This window comes from Ictalurus punctatus, chromosome 22, assembly GCF_001660625.3.
Source record: "Ictalurus punctatus breed USDA103 chromosome 22, Coco_2.0, whole genome shotgun sequence".
Classification (NCBI taxonomy): domain Eukaryota; kingdom Metazoa; phylum Chordata; class Actinopteri; order Siluriformes; family Ictaluridae; genus Ictalurus; species Ictalurus punctatus.
In genome coordinates this window covers 5,934,323-5,956,145 of record NC_030437.2, presented here as the reverse complement: position 1 = coordinate 5,956,145, position 21,823 = coordinate 5,934,323, and the positions used below count along the sequence as shown (strand labels likewise).

The 21,823-nt window shown below is 40.5% G+C and overlaps 1 protein-coding gene across 1 annotated transcript; it reads left to right on the top strand.

The window, feature by feature from the left end:
- The first annotated feature begins 1,456 nt into the window (after positions 1-1,456).
- cfap251 (cilia and flagella associated protein 251) lies at positions 1,457-21,225 on the top strand. Its single transcript, XM_017452266.3, has 20 exons — positions 1,457-1,904; positions 2,114-2,254; positions 2,742-2,851; positions 2,944-3,052; positions 3,142-3,222; positions 3,314-3,391; positions 3,499-3,540; positions 3,824-4,023; positions 4,233-4,421; positions 6,234-6,484; positions 7,040-7,191; positions 8,510-8,683; positions 9,683-9,867; positions 10,040-10,154; positions 10,237-10,400; positions 10,606-10,696; positions 11,014-11,157; positions 13,203-13,431; positions 19,685-19,786; positions 20,359-21,225. The coding sequence occupies exons 1-20, from the start codon at positions 1,695-1,697 to the stop codon at positions 20,523-20,525; spliced, it is 2,934 nt and encodes a 977-aa protein (XP_017307755.1). The 5' UTR covers positions 1,457-1,694; the 3' UTR covers positions 20,526-21,225.
- The last annotated feature ends 598 nt before the right edge of the window (positions 21,226-21,823 follow it).

Genomic DNA, 21,823 nt, shown 5'->3' with positions numbered 1-21,823 from the left:
TGTGGGTGTGTGTATGCCCTGATTTGTTCTTGGCTACAGTCTGCAAAAAATATTTACATTAAATTGTCCCATGATGAATAACTTTCAGCATTCAGAACTGAATCTGCAAGCTTTTCAAATCTGAATTTCGGACTGAACGTGCGGCTCTTATTTCTTGGTATATAAGCGAGTTTCACAGTAAAATGTAAAAAATAAGAACTGATGAATCTAGAATCATTTGGAAGGAGGAGTAGTGTACTTACTATAGTGATATTAAACTAATACAATCCCATAATGTTTCCTTTCAAATAGTGTGCAGGAAGCTTATTACATATTTTAGCTATGTAAGCATGAAGTAATTTAACTTGCATATCTTAGAGGTTTATATTGTCTGGCTTGTCTTTGAGTTACTCTTTTAAAACAAACAAAAAAAAACTATTAATATGAAATGTGATCTGTTACTGTATTTCCATGTCTGGTGCTGATTAGGAAATATATTCAGCTTGATATTTGTAAAATAATTTCAAATTACACTACAATGACGTAGTGATCATTGTAGTAACGTCTCATGAACTACAGTGCCCATTTTAACCTATAGCTTTATCCCCATATGTTCTGAAACCTAAACCTAAATACATGTAGATATAAATGAATTTTCATTCATTGCTCTTCAGTCACCGCTTTATCCTGAATGGGGTCGCAGTGGCTCAGGAGCCCGTCCCGGGAACACTGGGCGCAAGGTGAGAGAGCTGATCCTGGATTGGACACCAGTTCATACACATGTTCACGCGTAGCCAGTCCGATCTGCATGTTTTTGGAGAGAAGGAGGAAACTGGAGAGCCTGGAGGAAACCCGTGTGAATACGGGGGAAAACGTGAAACTCAGTTACATAAGTTCAGGATCAGACCGACTCTGCTGAGAGAAAAAAAAAAACAATAGACCTGCTCATAGAATTTGTAATGGAAACGGTAACGGTCCCTGCGTAATTTCTTGTCTTCTACTGGTGACACGTTATGTCTAGTGGATACCATTGAGGACCTACATCCTTAATATGTCCTGCTACTTAATAGAAACCATTTGGTAATGGTTTCAATGCTTAACTTCTCAAGGTTTCTAATGGTATTTGTAGTGGAAACCATTAGAATTTCTGTGATGGTTTATTTTGTTGTTCCAGCAGGGCAGAACCTCAGAGCTGTGAGGTGTGGATTCTACCTACTGAACCATCACACCTGATTTATGAATATTGTAGGAGTCTAAACAGTGGATATTTTAAATAGTACATGAGTAATTCATAAAGCTATTATTATAAACGTATATATTATATATAATATAATTAATCACATATAATTAATACTTATTTTTTCCCCCCAAATATATATGAAGAGTTTAATGACGGAAGTGTCGTTGCCGTCCAATCGTGGCGCAGGAGGCGGGATTCTCTCAGCCAATCCCAACGCAGTAAGCGATAACCCGTATCTTAGCAACGGTACGGCATTGATACAAACAACACACACTTAGCTTTATGCACCTATAGGAAGAGTGGATTAGTAAATACTTTTTTCCCGCTGGTTCCTACGTTATTTAGTTAGTAATTTAGTAATCTCTTCCGGTCACTAACCTACTGAACACTCCTTACGCTGTTTCTATCCTGTGTAGTTAGTTAGTTAGTTAGTTAGTTAGTTAGCTAATTAGCTCTTCAACTAACTTTAGGAGACATGGCAGAAGCGGATGGAGCGGAGAGAGAACCCCTGTGTGATAAAAATGTCGGCTCTGTGGATGAGCAGGAGGAGAAGGAACCTCACAAACCCAGCAGTGAGAGGACAGAAGGAGAGGAGGAGGGACCTGGACAGTCCAGCCAAGTGTACACAGCCTCCTCACTGTCCCTCAAACCTGAAACAGAGAAGCGCCTAATAACTCATCCACTGGTAATATTTAGATTCAGGACAAGCCAGAAGATCAGACACTATAATCCGATAAGATCTGATGTTCTGTACTTGTACGTCCGACTTGTTAAAAGACATGTATTGCAATTCATTTCTGTTTAGAGTGTCCACTGAGTGGTGTTCATTATTCATTTGTTCCCGAGAGATGAGATAAGAAAAGATAATACTAAGCAGCGGTTGTGTGGTTTCAGACGCTGAATTGGGCCTTCGGGATCAACAAGTCTCTCCCTGTCTTCAGCCTTTTGGATCAAGAGAGACTTGCTATCCTGTATGCTTGTTCTCATGTAGCTGTCATATACGACCACACATCTAAATCACAACATCTGTTACAAGTAAGTTAAAAAAAAGAAGAAGCTATTTTAAGCTTTTTATACGCACACCTCCAGGGTTGGTGGTTCAATTCCCGCCACTGCCCTGTGTGTGCGGAGTTTACACGTTCTCCCCGTGCTGCGGGGGTTTCCTCCGGGTACTCCGGTTTCCTCCCAGAGTACAAAGACATGCATGGTAGACTGATTGGCATGTCCAAAGTGTCCGTAGTGTATGAATGAGTGTGTGAGTGTATGTGATTGTGCCCTGTGATGGATTGGCACCCAGTCCAGGGTGTACCCCGCCTTGTGCCCGGTGCTCCCTGGGATAGTCTCCAGGTTCCCCGTGACCCTGAAGGATAAGCGGTATAGAAGATGAATGGATGGATGGATGGATGGATGCAAGTTCAAAATGGTCACGATGAACAAGTTGTGCCAATCTCAGCCTTCTAACTTGCGCTAGCTGATTTTTCTGCTTGATGCCGGTGATTTTAAAGCTGATGTTTGTCCTCAGGGTCACTGCAACCCGATTTCCTGCCTGTGTGTCAGTGAGGACAGACGCTGGATTGTCACCGCTGACCAGGGCCACGAGAGTCTAGTGATCATATGGGACTCGTACACAGGGTATAGCTTTTTGTATGAATCAATTCATCCTAACATACAGTATATAACACTTTTAGAAAAGATGAAGAAGGTTGTCACTGCGTGTGTTGTAGGATCCCAGTTCGTACCATGTTTGATTGCCACCCTGAGGGCAGTGTAGCCGCTGTGGCGTTGTCCAAGGATTCGAAATATCTGGTGACTGTTGGAGTCGGAACAGTACAGGTTGGAGCCTGTCATTAATATGAGCTACAATCGTTCGATTTTACTACAGATGTTACGATTTAATCAATGGCTTTTAATGTCGGCCACAGAGAGTTTGTATCTGGGATTGGACTAATGAGACTGACGGTCCAGAATGTCAGGTGGACATCAGCCCAAAGCTTGGTTGCCAGGTGGGTAGCACATTTAAGTATTTTTTACATTTTTTTAATTATTATTTTATGACCAGCACATCCAAGGGCCTCATGTTTTGTTCCTTTCTAGAAACACATCTTATTCAATCCCACTGACAGCTGTCAGCTACTCAGTAACAGTGCAAGTCATGTCCTCTTTTACACCCGGGTGAGTACCTTTTATACCTTTTATTTTATATTATATTTTATTAGCTAAAAAGATACACAGTATTTAATGTTTAACTGCCAAACTTTATTTCACTTCACTTCATTAAGGATAAAGAAACTATGCGATACGAAGCCCCTGAAATCTCCAAGGTACGTCTTACGTGACTTTTCCTGTTTCTCTTGTTTCATCTTCTACATATTCAGTTTGTCTGTTCATCACTTTGTTCACTCAGGATGGCATGGGATGCCTTTTCTAGCCTCTATGTATAATTATGTCTACTGATAACAAATTTAAATACTTAAAAGCATTTAATACAAAATACAGGAGTACCATGGGGCTTAACTAAAAGGCGACTAAATTGTCTTTATTTAAATATATATATATATATCGCACGCTTGAAATAACTGAAATTTTTTCTCCCCATGACTATAGACATTCAAAATGTCAGTGGGTTGCTTTACTCAGTCGATCTTTCATACCGGAGGCATGCAGGCTTTCTCATGTACGCTGACAGGGAATGTGGTGGTGATGGATGTGCTGAGGTCAGGCAAAGGCCAACTGTGTTCAATTGAAGCCACCAAATTAATTCCGCTGCAGAAGGATGGAATTACTGTAATGACATGGTGTGACAGGTACACACTCACGCACATTCACCGTTTGAAACAGGCAGAGCATTCACTCTCATTTTTTAATATGATAACTATAAATGTTGAGATTGTTTTTAAGAATTCGAAATCTGTATCTTGGATGATAAACTGTAAATTTGCAGCTTTCTTACAGTGCTCCCCTCTCCTACATAAAGAAATATAATTGTATGTATTTTTCTGCCTTTTCTCTGCAGCTTTATTGTGACAGGTGATGTAAGAGGCCACATCAAATTCTATGAGGAAAACTTCAGGATCGTTAGCTGCTTAAATGACATCAATTTGGACGCCATCACGTCCATTTCCCCGGCGAAGGAAATTCCTACCTCTAGCAGCGTTGCACGTACAGAAGATTGCGTCTTGGATACTGCGCCATTTGTCCATAGGTAAGAGCCATGTTGGTCAGTAATTAAATTTTATGGCTCCCAGTTGGCACAACAGAAAGTGCTTGCCCTGTCATAGGGAATAGTGGGTTTGAATCCTAATGATGCCACATCGGGATTCGCCAAGGGCGGCCAATTGACCAGAGCCATATCTCCCTGCAGTTCTCGCCTGGTTTCCCACTGAAGCTAAACAGAGTTAGGCATGGCCAGTACCTGGATGGGAGATCTCCTGGGGAAAACTAAGGTTGCTGCTGGAAGTGGTATTAGTGAGGCCAGCAGGGGGCGCTCACCCTGTGGTCTGTGTGGGGCCTAATGCTCCAGCATAGTGATGGGGACACTATACCGTAAAAACAGCACCGTCTTTTGGATGAGACGTTAAACTGAGGTCCTGACTCTCTGTGGTTATTAAAAATCCCAGGACACTTATCGTATAAGAGTAGGGGTATAATCCCGGTGTCCTGGTGAAATTCCCCCACTGGCCCTTCTCTATTATGGCCCCCAAATAATCCCCATCTCTGAATTGGCTACATCACTCTCTTCTCTCCATTAATAGCTGGTGTTGGTGGGCGTCCTGGCGCACTATGGCTGCCGTCACATCATCCAGGTGGATGCTACACATTAGTGGTGGTTGAGGAGATTTCCCCCATACTATGTAAAGCGCTTTGGGTGTCTAGAAAAGCGCTATATAAATGTAGCTGTAACTGTAATTGGCCATACTCTCTTTCCAGTGTCAATCACAGCAACACTATCCAATCATGAGCACCTGTGAGCTTGTGTATGTGGAAGACGGCAGATAGACTCTTTCATGTAACATGTGTTACATTGCCATGTGACGCAGCATGAGCAGCAGTTCAAAAAGATGCAGTTGGCTGGCTTCACATGTCCCAGAGGAAGCATGTGTTAGCCTTCACCCTGTTGTGTATGAAAGAGGAGAGCTGGGTGGTGGGTTGGAATCGGTAGGCAAACAAATTGGTAAGAAAAATGGTTTTATTAGTCAACTGTAGTATCGCTTCGAAGACCCTTATATTGTCGGTTGCTCCCAGTGGGCCTTGTTTATTTTTTGAAGTTGCAAACGAACCAATTTATTCAGGAATGGTTGACGAGCATTTACGTAAAGAAATGTGGTATTCATGAAAATACCTGTTAGTTCAGAAACGCGGTCATATCCTGTAAGAGTTTGCATTGATTTATGTGTAAGGAGACTCTGATATGAACCTCAGCTGATTTATTTCAGTTGCACACATGAATTTATATATTTTTGAAAACTGCGAGTGTAGGCTAAGCAACACGGGCTAGGTTCTTCTCTGAGCCACGGATCAGGTCTGCCATCCAAGCACGCCATGGCACCTAGAGGCTAGGAGCAGTGGCGTTAAAATATCTTGTGTAGATCAATAACCTCTTTTTTTTCTTTTGTGTTGGTTTTTCCCAAAGGGATTTTATGTGCGTGCAACCTTATTTCATCAAGCACTTTGGATAACGAGAGAGATATAAGAACCATTTGGTTTGCCTTTATCATGAGTAATTTGATAGATTTTACTTATTTGGCTACATTTGTTTTTGAGAAGACCATTATTTAAAGATATGAAATCTGATAAGAATGAATTTTCTTGGAAGGGAAGGAGATTCTCTACTTGCTTTAGTGAAAACTGCATGTACCATTTACCGTATACAATATTTTTTCTGACTCCTTGTAAAGGTTGCCGATCATTCAGGCCTGTGACTGTTATGATGTGCTAACTTTCACTGATTGTTTTCTATAGAATAATGATTTCATACTGCTTTATTAAGCTCTTAATGTCTCTTTTCCTTTTATAGAAATCTTGTCCTATCAACTGTGAGCGCAGCTGTGGTGCACGTAAAAGCACAAAGCACAATGGCTCAGACTTTAATGAAAGAACATGCTGAGCCACTGAATGCAGTAGCCTGTCACCCTAAACATCCTATTGTGGCTATGGGCAGCCATAGTGGCATCCTGAAGGTTTGGGACTATGAGCACAAAGTGACTGTCTGCAGCAAAGCATTCCATGCAGATGAGCGGATCCACTGCATGACTTATGATCCTCAAGGTAAAAGTGTGTGTGTGTGTGTGTGTGTGTGTGTGTGTGTGTGTGTGTGTGTGTGTGTGTGTGTGTGTGTGTGTGTGTGTTTTACAATGAAATGATAAATAGATAAATAGCGAGAAATTGGCACGCTAATACACCTAAGTCTTTACATTGACAAAACAACATAACGTTAAAGAAATACATGCCAAATAATGCACTCACGTGGATGTCAAATTGAGTGACGAAGTTCCTGGAGTATAATCATGATTCCTTTTGAAAATTCGTTCTTTAGTTTTCCCTAAAAAAAAAAAAAAAAAACAACATACACTTCCTAATATCTTTTTTTATTTTTTATTTTAATATTCAACATTCACGCCGTACCTTACTCGATTCACAGTCAAAAATGTGACACTTCTATACAGGAATTCATTATGAAAAAAAAACAAAACATTTTATGGTTATCAAATCCCATTAAACCCATTAAACCATGGTCCCCCCACTACCGCCTCAAATTTGACTACAGATTAGTTGGTCCTATTGATCTTTGTTTTGTTTTGTTTTTTTTGCTTTGTTTGTCAGGCTTTTACCTGGCTGTAGGCTTTGTCAGCGGGATTGTGAAAGTACTGGATCCGTGCACTTTGGAGGAAGAAGGAGAGGGGAGCTTTAAGTACAGTCATGACTGCATTACCCATCTCGCTTTCTCTCACAACTCCCTCTACCTGGCCGCTGCAGTAAGTGCACACGCCACGATTAAAATCCGATTTAAATCCAATTAAGTTGCGCACAATCCTTTCCTTTTTAGTGCTTTCAGAGCAAAACTGTACAACTATTTACAGTATATAACTATATTTAAAGTGTTTTATTGCGTTACAGTGGTAGTAACTAGTGTAACAGTAGTAGTAACTATTAGTAGTAATTAGTATTAGAGTTTACAGGTGCATCTCAAAAAATTAGAATATCTTGGAAAAGTTTTTTTTTTTTCTTCCATAATTTGATACAAAAAGTCGAACTTTCATATATTCTAGATTCAGTACACATAAAGTGAACTATTTCAAGCCTCTTTTTGTTTTAATCTTGATGATTATGGCTTACAGCTCATGGAAATCCAGTATCTCAGAATATTAGAATGAAGAATTTATAATACAGAAATGTCGACCTTCTGAAAAGTTTGTTAATTTATGCACTCAGTACTTGGTTGGGGTTTTAATCCTTTTGGATGAATTATTGCATCAATGCGGCATGGAGGAAATCAGCCTGTGGCACTGCTGAGGTGTTCTAGAATCCCAGGTTGCTTTGATAGCATGCTTCAGCTCGTCTGTATCGTTGGGTCTGGTGTCTCTCATAGATTCTCTATGGGGTTCAGGTCAGGAGAGTCGGCTGGCCAATCAAGCACAGTAACACCACGGTCAGCAAACCAGTTACTAGTAGTTGTGGCACTGAGGGCAGGTACAAGTCCTGCTGGAAAAGGAAATCAGCGTCTCCATAAAGCTCGTCAGCAGATGGAAGCATGAAGTGCTCTAAAATCTCCTGGTAGACGCTGCATCGACTCTCGACTTAAGAAAACACAGTGGACCAACACCAGCAGATGACATGGCAACCCAAATCATCACTGACTGTGGAAACTTCACACTGGACTTCAAGCAACTTGGATTCTGTCCCTCTCAACTCTTCCTCCAGACTCTGGGACCTTGATTTCCAAATGAAATGAAACATTTACTTTCATGTTCCCCGTGATTGTGGTTGTGTACTGAACCAGACTGAGAGATCAAAACCTCCTTTGCAGGTGTTTTGAGTTCATTAACTGATTACAGCTCTTCTCAGGTCGACAAAACTGTACACCAAATTCTTTATTCTAATATTTCGAGATACTGGATTTTTGATTTCCGTGAGCTGTACGCCATAATCATCAAGATTAAAACCAAAAAAAAAAAAAAGCTTGAAATATTTCACTTTATGTGTAATGAATCCAGAATATATAAAAGTTCATTTTTTTAAATTAAATTACGGGAACTGAAGAGATGAGGAGAAATAAATCCTTTTCTACTCCAGGACACTGGGAAAGCTGTGATGGTGTTTCAGGCATGTAAGGAAGGCACTCAGTATGTGTGGCAGTACCTCGGGAAGCATCGCTCTCACTACGAGCCCATTCAGGACCTGCTGTTCGGGGTGTACCTGGACAGTACCAAGCCACGTCTGCTCTCCTTGGGCATGGATCGCAGACTAGTCAGTATCTTGTGGAATGCATTCCAGACATAAATGAGATGTTGGAATTTTTTAATTACGATTCCACATGTTTGTAAATGAGGAAAAAAACGAGGATTATTTTTCTATAACAACGCATCACAAAATATTTTTAAATTCATTTATACCCCAGCAGTTTGCCAGCAATTACTTATTTATTTATTTTAATAATTAAGAATGATAGATTATACTTTTGATCAGTTTATTGTTACAATTAATCTTGTTGGACATACAGAAAACAAGTTAGTTCACCAGCCTCATTGTTTTCTTTCTCTTGAGATCAATAAACAGAAAAAAAACACAGCTAGGAAAAAAGAAATCACAAAGTCTTCTGTGGCGGAAAACTGAAGCGCTGACACTGGAGACTACTTCCATAAATGTGAAATAAATATCTCTTTACAGAAAGCTCCATTACATCAATGATTATCTCTTTTACTTTGTTAAATAAGATGATTTGTGCCCCATTTTCACCCCAGTTTGGACTTGCCAGTTCCCATCCACTCACTAGCTACTGTAACTGTCCCCTGCAGTCAGGAAACGGTCGGAGCTGCTGTTATAGAAAGCTAATCAACACCGTCTGACCAGTCAAATTTAAAAATTCTACCATTATGTGGTATAAAATAATGTTATTATTGAATATATAACTATTGTGATACAAGAACCATTTATCCTTAACTTTTAGCCCTTATTTGCTCACAGTTAAGCAAACATAAATGCATGTTGTCTACTATTTCATTTAAAACGGAGAAAGTATATTGAAAATCATGTTGATAATGACCTGCATTTGAGGTTTTGTTGTTGGTGGTGGTGTTGTTGCCCCAGGTTCAAATGATCAGCATATTAAATAGAGATACTATCAGTGCTAAGTTATTACACAGGTCAATGTGTGTGACTTACTTTCTTCCAAATGATGTTCACTCGCAGTCTCTCAGTCAGGGCACACTGCTGATGTCAGAAGGCTGTTGTGTCTGCCCTATTTAGGTTGAGTACGACCTGCAGAACAGCAGAAAGGATGAGCTGTTGATCCTCAGCTCAGAACGCATTGAACAAAGTGCCATCCCCACGTGCATGGCCTGGTATCCACCTTTAACCACAGAGCACTTCTTACTTCTCGCATCTGACCAGTACAAACTGAAACTACTCAATGTCACCACCAAGATGTGCAGGTCTCTGTGCTTTTTTTTTCTTTCAGCCCAGTTTTCATCACTGAATATAACCTAGATATATTTCATATACATTGATGATAATTATGGAAGGATTTACCCCATCATATACAGACCAAAGACATAATGGTAAAAGATAACTAAGGATTTGTGGGGGTTTTTTCTTCTCCAATAGAAAAACAGTTCTTGGGCCCACATATGGTTCTCCTGTAAAAAAGATGCTGATGCTACCACCCTCTAAAGATGGGAATCCTAATTCACATTACATGGCTTATATAACGCAGGACAAGGTGTGTAGAATTTGTTTTGATTTGTTCTGTCATAGTTTTGTAGTCTATTTGGCTTTGTTAGACTATTCTCATCTTTGTGTAGGTTGGGGTTCAGATCCTGCCTCTTGACGGGAACCCACACAAGTCCTCAGCACTGATATGCCACTCTTCAGGCGTCTCGCACCTGGCTTGCTCTCATGATGGCAGATACATTTTCACTGCCGGTGGCGGGGACAAGACCGTCTTCTCATGGGAGATCTGCCGTCCGTAAGTGCAGTATTGTACAGACGTTACATTTAAAAGGGGCAGAGGAAGTCCGAGGTTATATATTTCCTCGTGCTAATATGGCACTTAGGACACATTTATGTGAAATGTCTGCTCTTAAATGTGACACTTAGAATGTGTTCAGCACCTGTACAGTACGTTTGCTTGTTGCCCTCATCCATTAAGAACTCACAAACTGTCTGCGCAGTGCATTAGAGGCAGCTGCTGCGTTGGAAGGAAAAGACCTGATTCCCTTTTACACTCTTTTAGAAGGAGGGAGAGATGGAGAGCTTTTTAAGGTAAGGGCAAAAAAAACCAACCAACAATCCTGCAACTACAAAGTATTTATTTTGAGTAAAAAATGTCAATAGGTCCATTTGAATATCCATGTTCATTTGGGGAACAAAGAATAGAACGTACTATTCTGTTAAACGTTACTCAATGCTTGTGCCCTTAGCTAATATTGTTGTTTCCAGCAGTCATCTGTATTTTTATTTTTTTTTACTGTGGCACTTTTGAGTTCAACATATTCCTTGTAGATGCTCCTGTTTGGAAAATTATGCATGCTCATAATTTTTATTTATTTTTTTTTTAAACCCTGTGCTTTTTCCATTAGGCCATAAAGGATTTATTTTATTACTGTCAGTTGCGCAGTCAGGGCATCGACTCGATGGAAACCAGACAAGTATCCACCCATATCCCTCTTTCTGAAGTTCCCTATCTCGTCAGAGCGCTTGGCTTCTACCCAACAGAACAAGAGGTACTAGGTGTTCTTGTACAATGACCAGTTGGTAAAAGGTCTTAAGACATCTGTTTCAATAACCCATCATATGTTCCTCAGTTATCTGTGTACCATTGCAAGTCAGTGGGCAAGTATAATGATGTGAATGATGATTTTAATGCTGGCTTTAACATTAGGACATTACGAGCTTTACAACGCTGCTGCTTATACAGCATGCCCATTTAGTGGATTCGCCCTGTAGAAGTAGATTTGACACACAGCATCATCCTACCTTGTGAAGACTTGCTGAATATGTTCAGTGTTTGAAACACTGCTGATGATAATCTCTCACTACAGGGGTCCCTTCCAGATTTCTTTACTAAATATATTTTCTGCACATTTTACAGTATTTCATTGTAATTTCATTCTAAAATAAAGAATTAAACAGAATGGCCTTTAGGCTGTTGTATGGCATAGAACTGCAAATAGGTTTAGATTTTAGAAAAGGAGTTATATGCAATCATATGCCCGCAGAAGAAGGAATGATCAAGTTGTAGAGTGCAGGGTTTCTCCAAATGTTTCTAGACTATAATATGTTTGTACAGTGGTGCTTGAAAATTTGTGAACTCTTTAGAATTTTCCACTTTTCTGCAGAAATATGACCTAAAATATCATCAGATTTTCAAAGTACATAAAGAGAACCCCATTAAACAAATGAGACAACAATATTATACTTGGCCATTTATTTATCGAGGAAAATGATCCAATATTACATTTCTGTGAGTGGTAAAAGTATGTGAACCTTTGCTTTGAGTATCTGTTGTGACCCCCTCGTGCAGCAATAACTGCAACTAAAGCTTTCCGGTAACTGTTGATCAGTCCTGCACATCGGCTTGGAGGAGTTTTAGCCCGTTCCTCAGTACAGAACAGCTTCAACTCTGGGATGTTGGTGGGTCTCCTCACATGAACTGCTTGCTTCAGGTCCTTCCACAACATTTCTATTGGATTAAGGTCAGGATTTGAGTTGGCCATTCCAAAACATTAACTTTATTCTTCTTTATCCATTCTTTGGAGTGAGCTGAGCTGACATTTTCCTTTAGAAATTGCTGGTATAATTCAGAATTCATTGTTCCATCAGTGATGGCAAGTCGTCCTGGCCCAGATGCAGCAAAACATGCCCAAACCATGACACTACTACCACCATGTTTCACAGATGGAATAAGGCTCTTATGTTGGAATGCAGTGTTTTACTTTCTCCATACATAATGCTTCTAATTTAAACCAAAAATTCTAGTTTGGTCTCACTTGTCCACAAAACATTTTCCAACAGCCTTCTGGTTTGTCCATGTGATCTTTGAACTGCAGACGGTCAGCAATGTTCTTTTTGGAGAGCAGTGGCTTTCTCCTTGCAACCCTGCCATGCACACCATTGCTGTTCAGTGTTCTCCTGATGGTGGGCTCATGGAAATTAATATTAGCCAACGTGAGAGGGCCTTTAGTTGCTTAGAAGTTACCCTGGGGTTTTTTGTGACCTCGTGGACTATTACACGTCTTGCTCTTGGAGTGATCTTTGTTGGTCTTCACTCCTGAGGAGGGTAATCATGGTCATGAATTTCCTCCATTTGTACACAATCTATCTGACTGTGGATTGGTGGAGTCCAAACGCTTTAGAGATGGTTTTGTAACCATTTCCAGCCTTATGAGCATCAACAACTCGCCTTTGTTCGTGCCATGATACACTTCCACAAACGTATTGTGAAGATCAGACTTTAATAGATCCCCGTTCTTTAAATAAAACAGCACGCCACCTGATCATCATCCCATTGATTGAAACACCTGTCCCTAATTTCACCTTCAAATTCACTGCTAACCTAGATGTTCACATACTTTTGCCACTCATAGATATGAAATAAAAAAATTGATTCACCCAAAATAATTCTAGTTCAATGTTGATTCAGATGATAATATGGTAGATAAAACTAGACATAAGAGTGCTTGTTATTTTTATATAGTATACACGACTCTAATTTATTATTATTTTTCATACTGTTCTTTATCTTTTTCTTTACTTTGAACTGTCCTAGTTGGAAGACATACAAAATGAAGTCAAATTCAGTCGTTATGCAGAGACAGGAAAGTATGTATCTGACATTGACCTGGAGGAGTTTATTAAGTTGTACGTTAACCACCGGCCAGCCTTTGGAATCTCCAAGCAAGACCTCTTCAAAGCTTTCCAGGTGCTGGGCGTGCCAGATGAAAACGGCAAACCGGTTATCACCCGAGAAGAGCTCCTAGAGTTACTCCAGGCCAGAGGTAGGATTCAGATATACCATATAACAAATTGTTTAGTTTATTCTGGAAATTTTTAGGCAATTCAAACAGTTTTAACAGAAGAAATATTTTGGCGTTTCTCCATTGCTTGCTTCTAAAGTAGAGCTAAAAATATATAGAACTCGATGCCAATGGTGTCGACAGGGATGCCACTGCTGCCAAAATGTCTAATGCTGACTTTGTGTCATGGTTGGGAGTAAAGAGAGAAAACTTTGTTCTGCTCTCTGGGTGGGAGGGATTACATATTCTCTCTCCTGTCAATCAGGATAGTGCTTTCCCATTACGCTGACTTATAAAGCAGCATGAGCAGCAGTTTGAAAGGATGAGGTTGGTTAGCCTCATGTGTTTCGGAGGAGGTGCATGTTAGCCTTCACCACCTGTCATATGATAGGGGAGAGTTGGCTAGTGGGTGGGATTTGGCCAAAACCAAATCAAGGAGAAAATGGGGGGGAAATCCTGCTATGTCACGTTTGTGCTCTGGTTATTCTCATCAACCCATGTGCCCTGGCAGTCCTCCATTTCGTCATTGAAATATAAGCATCTATGTAATATACAGACCGTTATACATAATTCTTCCTTACATTCTAGACCACCAAAGTTGTCATGGAGGTTTGTAGCTTGTCCTGAAAGTGCACCTTGTCAAACAACAACAGGCAATACTCCATCCATCTATCCATTTTCTGTACCGCTTATCCTACAGTACACAGGGTCACATGACCCTGGAGCATATCTCAAGGGATTCGGGGCACAAGGCAGGGGACACCCTTGCACACACACTCACAAACCCTTCACAATTTAGAGATGCAAATCAGCCTACAGCACATGTCTTTGGAAAGGGGAGGAATCATGGGGAGAACATGCAAACTCTGCACACACACAGGGCAGAGGTGGGACTCGAACCCCCAACCCCGAAGGTGCGAGGCAAATGTGCTAACCACTAAACCACTGTGACCCACAGACAGCACTTATAAATAGCAAAATAAAATAAAAAGTCAAAAGAAAACTTCAATAAATTCATGGCATATTTTGTCATGTAGCCACGGGCAAGTGAGGAGATTACTGAAGATGAATGAATGAATGATTGCAGGTTGCTGTATGATGTTGTAAAGCCACTGTTAGTAATGCTCAGTCAGTCACTGTGTCCCCTCACGGTATATGTTTAATAAACGTAACTAATTAACACAGATTTACAGTCACATCTACAGCTGTATGTCATACATACAGACTGCAAGATTAAACTTCAGTTTGCATAAAAGTTCTGTATTTCGTTTAAGGCTAGTATTAGTAAATGATTTTGCATAAGGTTTAGTTGAAGTGTTCGAGTATGTCTGTGCAATCACTTTCTTTAAACCTGTCTTAACACATCTCTCTTTATGCTCTTTATGACGCAAACGGCTGGTACACGACCTACCAGCTGGCGTTCACTTTCATATAACACTTGAGAGTCCTCACTGGACACAGGGCTGGCCTGGACATGTTTTCATTTGCAAGACCAGATAGCTTGATTGGTTTATAAATATGCTGTGGCACCAGTACCTTTGGCAGAAATGCTGGGCTCAGCCACAGGCTGACATGTGTTAAGTCCAGTTCCCATTGCAGGCACTGCATGCTGACTCATCATTTTCAAAATTCCTGAATCTCCTGGTTAAATAATGGCTAGCAAAAAGCTGTCTTAAATGAAAACCATATCTCCAGCTTCCACTGGTTCAAATCACAAGTTGCATGAACTGCTTGCCTGATCCAACTGCAGGCCATTTTGCGTGTAGACTGTTTTAATTAGTTGGGCTAGATTTGACACTTTTCTGTGTTCACAATGACAAAACATCCACCCAATGCGCAGACATTTGGACCTTTAGGGTACCATTCTAGCGGACTCTTCCAAAAAAACATTGTTGATGGGCTTCATTTCCAGTGTTTCACCATAGTGGAAAAAAACTTTGCACTTGCTTACAATAAAAGATGGAGAATACAAATTTATATGAGTGTGACTGACCCCAGGCGAACATGCTAGCTTGCTGGAATTACTCCTAGGCCCAGATCCATAATATCAAAGTGTGTGGGTTGCTATGCCACAGTAACTCGAACAACTCGTCCAGTTTGATGGGTAATGGCGAGGGCCCACATTAACAAAACCATGGGCTGTTCTACCAATCCCTGGGTGCATAGTCTGTCAGATGTACTGCAGTGTCATGCACATGAGCGGCAGAGGTGGAACTCATACAGCTGGAGATTTAGCCAATGATGCACCAACATTTCAAGGCCCAAAGCAATGGTCTCTGCTCTGTCCGTGAACAACTTTGAACAGCGAGTTGGCTGTTTGTTTGCAAACAGACTAGCTTCGACTCTTCAATAGTTTATTCCAAATTAGTTGAATTACCCCTTTGTGAGTTGCCAAGCGTGTTCACTATCTGATTGCATCAGCCCGATAGGTTAGCCAACTGATTGGTTAGCTCTTAAGACAGAGGCTATGCATCTACCCATTTCTAGAACTTGCTTGCCCACCTCAGTGTTGCTTGTGATGTTTTTTTCTCCCTTGATGGTGTAACAACATCACTGAGGTGGTGTTAACCCAATAATATGTGTGACCTATTGAAAATAATGCAGTCCTAACTAAACTTTCAGATTTTAAAAATTGCAGTGAGAACACCTAAAGGCATTCCCCAAAAGGAGAAATAGTGCCCTGGACCAACACCTCAGGGTGCACACACATGGGCTGCGTCCGAATATCCCTACTGCCCTACTATACTGTACGTCAAAGGAGTAGTATGTCCGAATTCAAAGTATTCTTAAAACAGTAGGCGAGAAATCCCCGGATGACCTCACTGAAGCAGTGGACACTGCGCTATCCCATAAGGCAACGGGACCGGAGCAGAAGAGCTGTCAGAATCAAATATGGTGCATGGCAGTGCGTCAGCTCTTTTTAAGTCATAGGTCACTTGACAATGCCAACATGTTAGATGAAGTACATAAGGATTGTATTCATACTACACACATATAATGATCAGTACGTACTGTATCAACGGCCGAGCAGTAGGTACTGAATGAAATGCTGCAGGTGCTGTGACAATACGCGATTTCGGACGCAGCCATGTTGTTGTCACCATTACTGACACATACCTTTGTGATATGACAGACGCTGATTACTTAGCCAGTACTAAAACAGTCTTAGGTGCAGCATTCCCAGTTTTTACTACTGGGGTTGCCAATACCAGCATCCAAGCCAGCATTACAATGTCTGCATATGGACAAAGGGTGAACTCTTGCAATTTCATGACAGCATCCATAATAGATACAGGTCTATCAAGAAGCCTTGCACAGTATGCTAGTTCACCTCCTACCACTGAACTGAATGGTCTATTAAGGCAGTGGTTTTCAAAGTGGGGGCCGCCAGGGGGCGCCCCGGGGGCCTCAACAATTTGGTGTGAAAAATATATAAATGTATGTTTTCTCTTTCTCACTCTCAGACACACACACACACACACACACACACACACACACACACACACAATCAATTCCTAATGTAATGTAAAGATGTAAGATGTAATTATTAATAAATTAAAAAAAAGGGGGATATACAGACTTCATATAAATCCATAATGAACTTTTTCACACTATCTGTTGTTACCCAGATGAGGATGGGTTCCTTCTGAGTCGGGTTCCTCTCAAGGTTTCTTCCTCTTAAAACATCTTAGGGAGTTTTTCCTTGCCACCGTCGCCACTCAGTGGCTTGCTCAGTTGGGATAAATTTGCACCTTTAATATCTGTACACCATGTTGATATTTCTGTAAAGCTGCTTTGAGACAATGTCTATTGTAAAAAGCGCTATACAAATAAAATTGAACTGAATTGAATTGATATATTCAGAAGTCTGTATTTTTAATGTGTTTTAAAGACATCTTGCAAAAGGGGGGCCTCGGTCAAATGTTAATGCCATTTGGGGGGCCTTGCCCTGGAAAAGTTTGGGAACCCCTGTGTTAAGGCATTAACCATTCTGTGACTGCCTCTTAGTCTTTGTAAGATTTGTCTAGAGCTTTGTCTGGTTTCTCACCTGCTGCTGAGACTGTCTACACAGCATCTGATTGTCCAAATAAGGGAGCACACACAGATCATGGCCTTGCAGAGACTTTAAGGCTGCTTTCACACACTTTTGTGTACCTGCCCTGGACGTAGCCCGAAGTGAAAGGTATGCCATGCATCCTATACTCAAAACCGTTTAGAGCTCTGGGTTTGCATGGCACCACCAACATGGCCTGCTTAATATCCTGCATAACTCCACTCCGCTGTTGTGGTTTTTGGCACAAAGTGTTTCTTCTAGGTTCCTGTAATGCCATCTGAGCCAGCCAACTTACCTATTCCTATGACAATCCCAGTGATCTACTGCACTCCACAGTTATGTCTTTTGAGTTTGAGTCTCAAGAATTTCTGTACCCATCCATTTGTGGGTATTATCTCATTAAAGACCAGGAATATCTGTATCTTGTGTTCGAGATACAACCCACATTTGCCACAGTGTCATCGTTTTTTGAACCGGCATGTCTCTCTTATAAAGTGTCTGTAATACTCCGGCTGCATGCTGTGCTGATTTACGAGCGGACCTTCATTAGCCCGTTCCACTATTGAGGCCATCTGTGTTTCTACCAGAGGCACCAATCTCCTCCTCCTCGGATCTCTGCAGCCGTGTCTCCTGTTTCACTCTGCAGCGAGCGTGCAGTATCAGACGAATTATTATGATTATTCAGCAGTATTCACATAGCCTACGAGATTCATACATCTCTGTCAGCATTATTCTGCAGTTAGCCCAAGGCTCTGCAAGTGCTTGCTGAAGATGCTCCAGTCCCACACAATTTAAGCACTCATTATGTTCATCATCCGACTCCATCAGGGCATGGCAGAACAAACAGCTATCCATCCTGCCCTGAAATACAAGAGATTGGAAATGTTCAACAAGTTACAGATTTGCACATTCATAGCCTGGTCTGACACGGTCAACAGTAGCAAGAATAGTAAGAAGCCAAACACTAGGATTAGGATTATCCGAATTGTATATCAATTCCACTCTTTTAACGGTTCAGATTTCACAATAACACAGTTAGCAAGCAAATGATTTATTTGTCGCACAAAAGATTAGAGATTTAGACTCAGCATTGGTAGATCCACCTCCTCAACCACTTGGCAGCAAAACGAGAATGGAAAGAGGACGAATGTGGCGCGGCTGGGACTTTTTATAGACTACCCACTTTTGCCGTTTGTACTCGGCAAGAGACGAGCAGGCAGATCTCCTTTACAATCCAGAACAACAACATATTTTGTATCTTGTGTACAATCGTAAGCTCCAAAAATGCAGTTCAGTGAATCTACATCGTGGTGTTAGTTACAAGCTGGTATTTTAATTGACCGTCAAATCAGTTTAGCATAAAATCTTTACTTATGTCATAGCTATATAACTAGTATTCTGGCTGTATTAATGTCAGGACCACAGTATAGACCAGTGGTTTTCAAAGCGAGGGCCGCCAGGGGGCGCCCGGGGGGCCTCAACAATTTGGTGTGAAAAATAAATTCTCACTCTCAGACCCCCCCCCCCCCCCCCCACACACACACACACACAATCAATTGCTAATGTAATGTAAAGATGTCAGATGTAATAATTAATTTAAAAAAAAAAAAAGGGAATATAGTCAGAAGTCTGTATTTTTTATGTGTTTTAAAGACATCTTGCAAAAGGGGGGCCTCAGTCAAATGTTAATGCCATTTGGGGGGCCTTGCCCTGGAAAGGTTTGGGAACCCCTGGTATAGACCACAATTACTAAATGATTAGTAGGGGAATGTCATACATGCATGGATCAGGCAGCAGCAAATTGCTTTTTTTAGTTTTTTTTTTTTTTTTTTTTTATAGAAGGTTTTTCTTTCTCTTGTAATTTTCCCCAATAATAAAAGGCACTGGTCAGGACTAGTTTTTCCTGATTCTGCAGTATGTTAATATGTTCGCATTTAACATTAAGATAGTAACTCGTAATCTAATCGTAGCCATAGCCACAAATGTTCATTCGGTCTTTAAGTACTACACTGGCTCATGCTGCAACTTGTACACGGACAATACATTTTATCTATATCTCGCTCTGAGATAACTGCATAGTAATCACCCGAAAAGGAGTCAGGGTAGAAAATCGTTTGCGCACCTAAAAACACAAATGTTTTTATAAATCCCTGATTGTGGCTTTGATTTGATTTTCTGTAGGTGAGCACATGACTGAGGAGGAGCTGGCAGAATGCTTTGTGACCTTGTTGGGCCTCAGTGTGGAAGAAGGGCATTCTGAAACACAGACATCTGAGTATAAAGGTGTGTGAGTATAATAATAATAATAATAATAATAATAATAATAATAATAATAATAATAATAATAATTGACATCTTATGAGGTGCAGTGGATATCCAGGTTCCAGTTAGCGAAGTGGGGTTTAACCATAATTTTTTCACTTTGTAGGTCTATATTCCTTTTGCGGCCGGTTTTTAGAAAAGGAAGTCACCCTAAAGTGCTTTTTTTTTTTTTTTTTTTTTTTTCCCATTATGTCTGTGAAAACCTTTCTAAACTTCATTTTAAAAAGTTGCAATTGAACATGAGACTGGAAAGTGTTACTGCGTCATAAAATATAAGAAGAAGAATTAAATAAATATAAGAGTGTTCCATTATATAAATGCGGTACATACAAATTACAGGAGAGTTTATGAGCCTCTTCCTGCTTAGGATTTCTTTACGAGGATAAACTTGTATACACTTTTTTTTTTCCTTCTTCTTTTTCTGGGGATGAGGAACCACCATCTAGAGCAATTTATCATTTAATACGGAAAAAAATAACGAGTTTTAAATGGCGAAAACACCGACCTCAGATGTTGCCTCTGTTTTGAGACAGACTCCGAGCAACTGCTGGAAAGCGAGTTACCCCCAAACATCGCCATGGACACGTTTACCACAGACATCCTGCGATTTCCCGTGAGTACGCATGAGCTCCCTGCAGAACAGCGGCGCTTATCCTCAAGGGTTTCTGAAGACGCTTTAGAGACTCCCCATCCAACCTGATGGAGCCTGAGAGGTCCTTCAAAGAAGAATGGGAGAAACTGCCCAAAAATAGGTGTGACAAGCCTGTATCATCACACTCAAAAAGACTTGAGGCTGTAATCGGTGCCAAAGGAGCTTCGACAAAGTATTGAGCAAAGGCTGTGAATACTTATGTACATGTGCTTTTTTTTAATTGTTTTTTATTTTTAATAAATTTGCAAAGATTTCAAACAAACTTCTTTCACGTTGTCACTATGGGGTACTGTTTGTAGAATTTTGTGGAAAATAATGAATGTAATCCATTTTGGAATAAGGCTGTAACATAACAACATGTGGGAAAAGTGAAGCGCTGTGAACACTTTCCGGATGCACTGTACGTCATTGGTGCAACACGTAACAACAGAGTACACAGTAATCAGTACACAGGACTACATAAAGTGCAAATACTCACGAGTGCAAAATATACAATACATACTCAGGATAGAGTACACTAATTAGACAGGACAGCAAACCAGTACAAACAACTGTCAACAAAATGTATTTAAAAAAGTATAGCAGCAAGATAGTAATCATAATAAAAGTGTCTTGTGTGCGCTGGTGTGGTGTTGGGGAGGGATTCGATTAGTCCATGTGTTGAGTATTCATCACTTCCTGTTGTCGCTCACTTTGTAGCAACAATAAAGTTGTTTACCTCACCCGCCTCTCTTCTTTCTCTAACGTTAATTAGCTTGTCATGTTGCACAGAAATCACAAAGTGCAAAGACTGTTGAAAAAACGCTGACACTGGAGACTCCTTGCATATATGTTAAATAACTGTCTTCTCACACAAAAAACCCCAATGGGAATATGTTGAAAAAAATCATGATACAGAAAAATGATACAGAGAGAGAAAAAACGCATGAGGATGAACAGGATGATCAGTGTAAGTTATTATTATTTTGTTTATAGATCTTTCTTTTTTTTCATTTAGTACTGCCCTCCAGATGCTACATAAGATGTTTCCCAGAAGACTAAATAATAACAATTTACACCGGTTATCCTGTTCAAAAGTTTACACCCCCCTGGCTCTTAATGTATCGTGTTGCCTTCTTGAGCATCAGTGAATGTTTACACCTTTTGTAATAGTCGTGTACGAGTCCCTCGGTCGTCCTCAGTGTGAATAGATGGATCTCGACATCATGTAGTCATTGTTGGAAAGGGGTCAAATATGCTGGAAAAGCAAAGAATGTGCAGGACGTGGAGGATTTTTCTGAAGAACAGTGGGTAGTTTAAATGCTCAGGACAAACAAGGGACTCGTGAGCAACTCTCACAAAACATA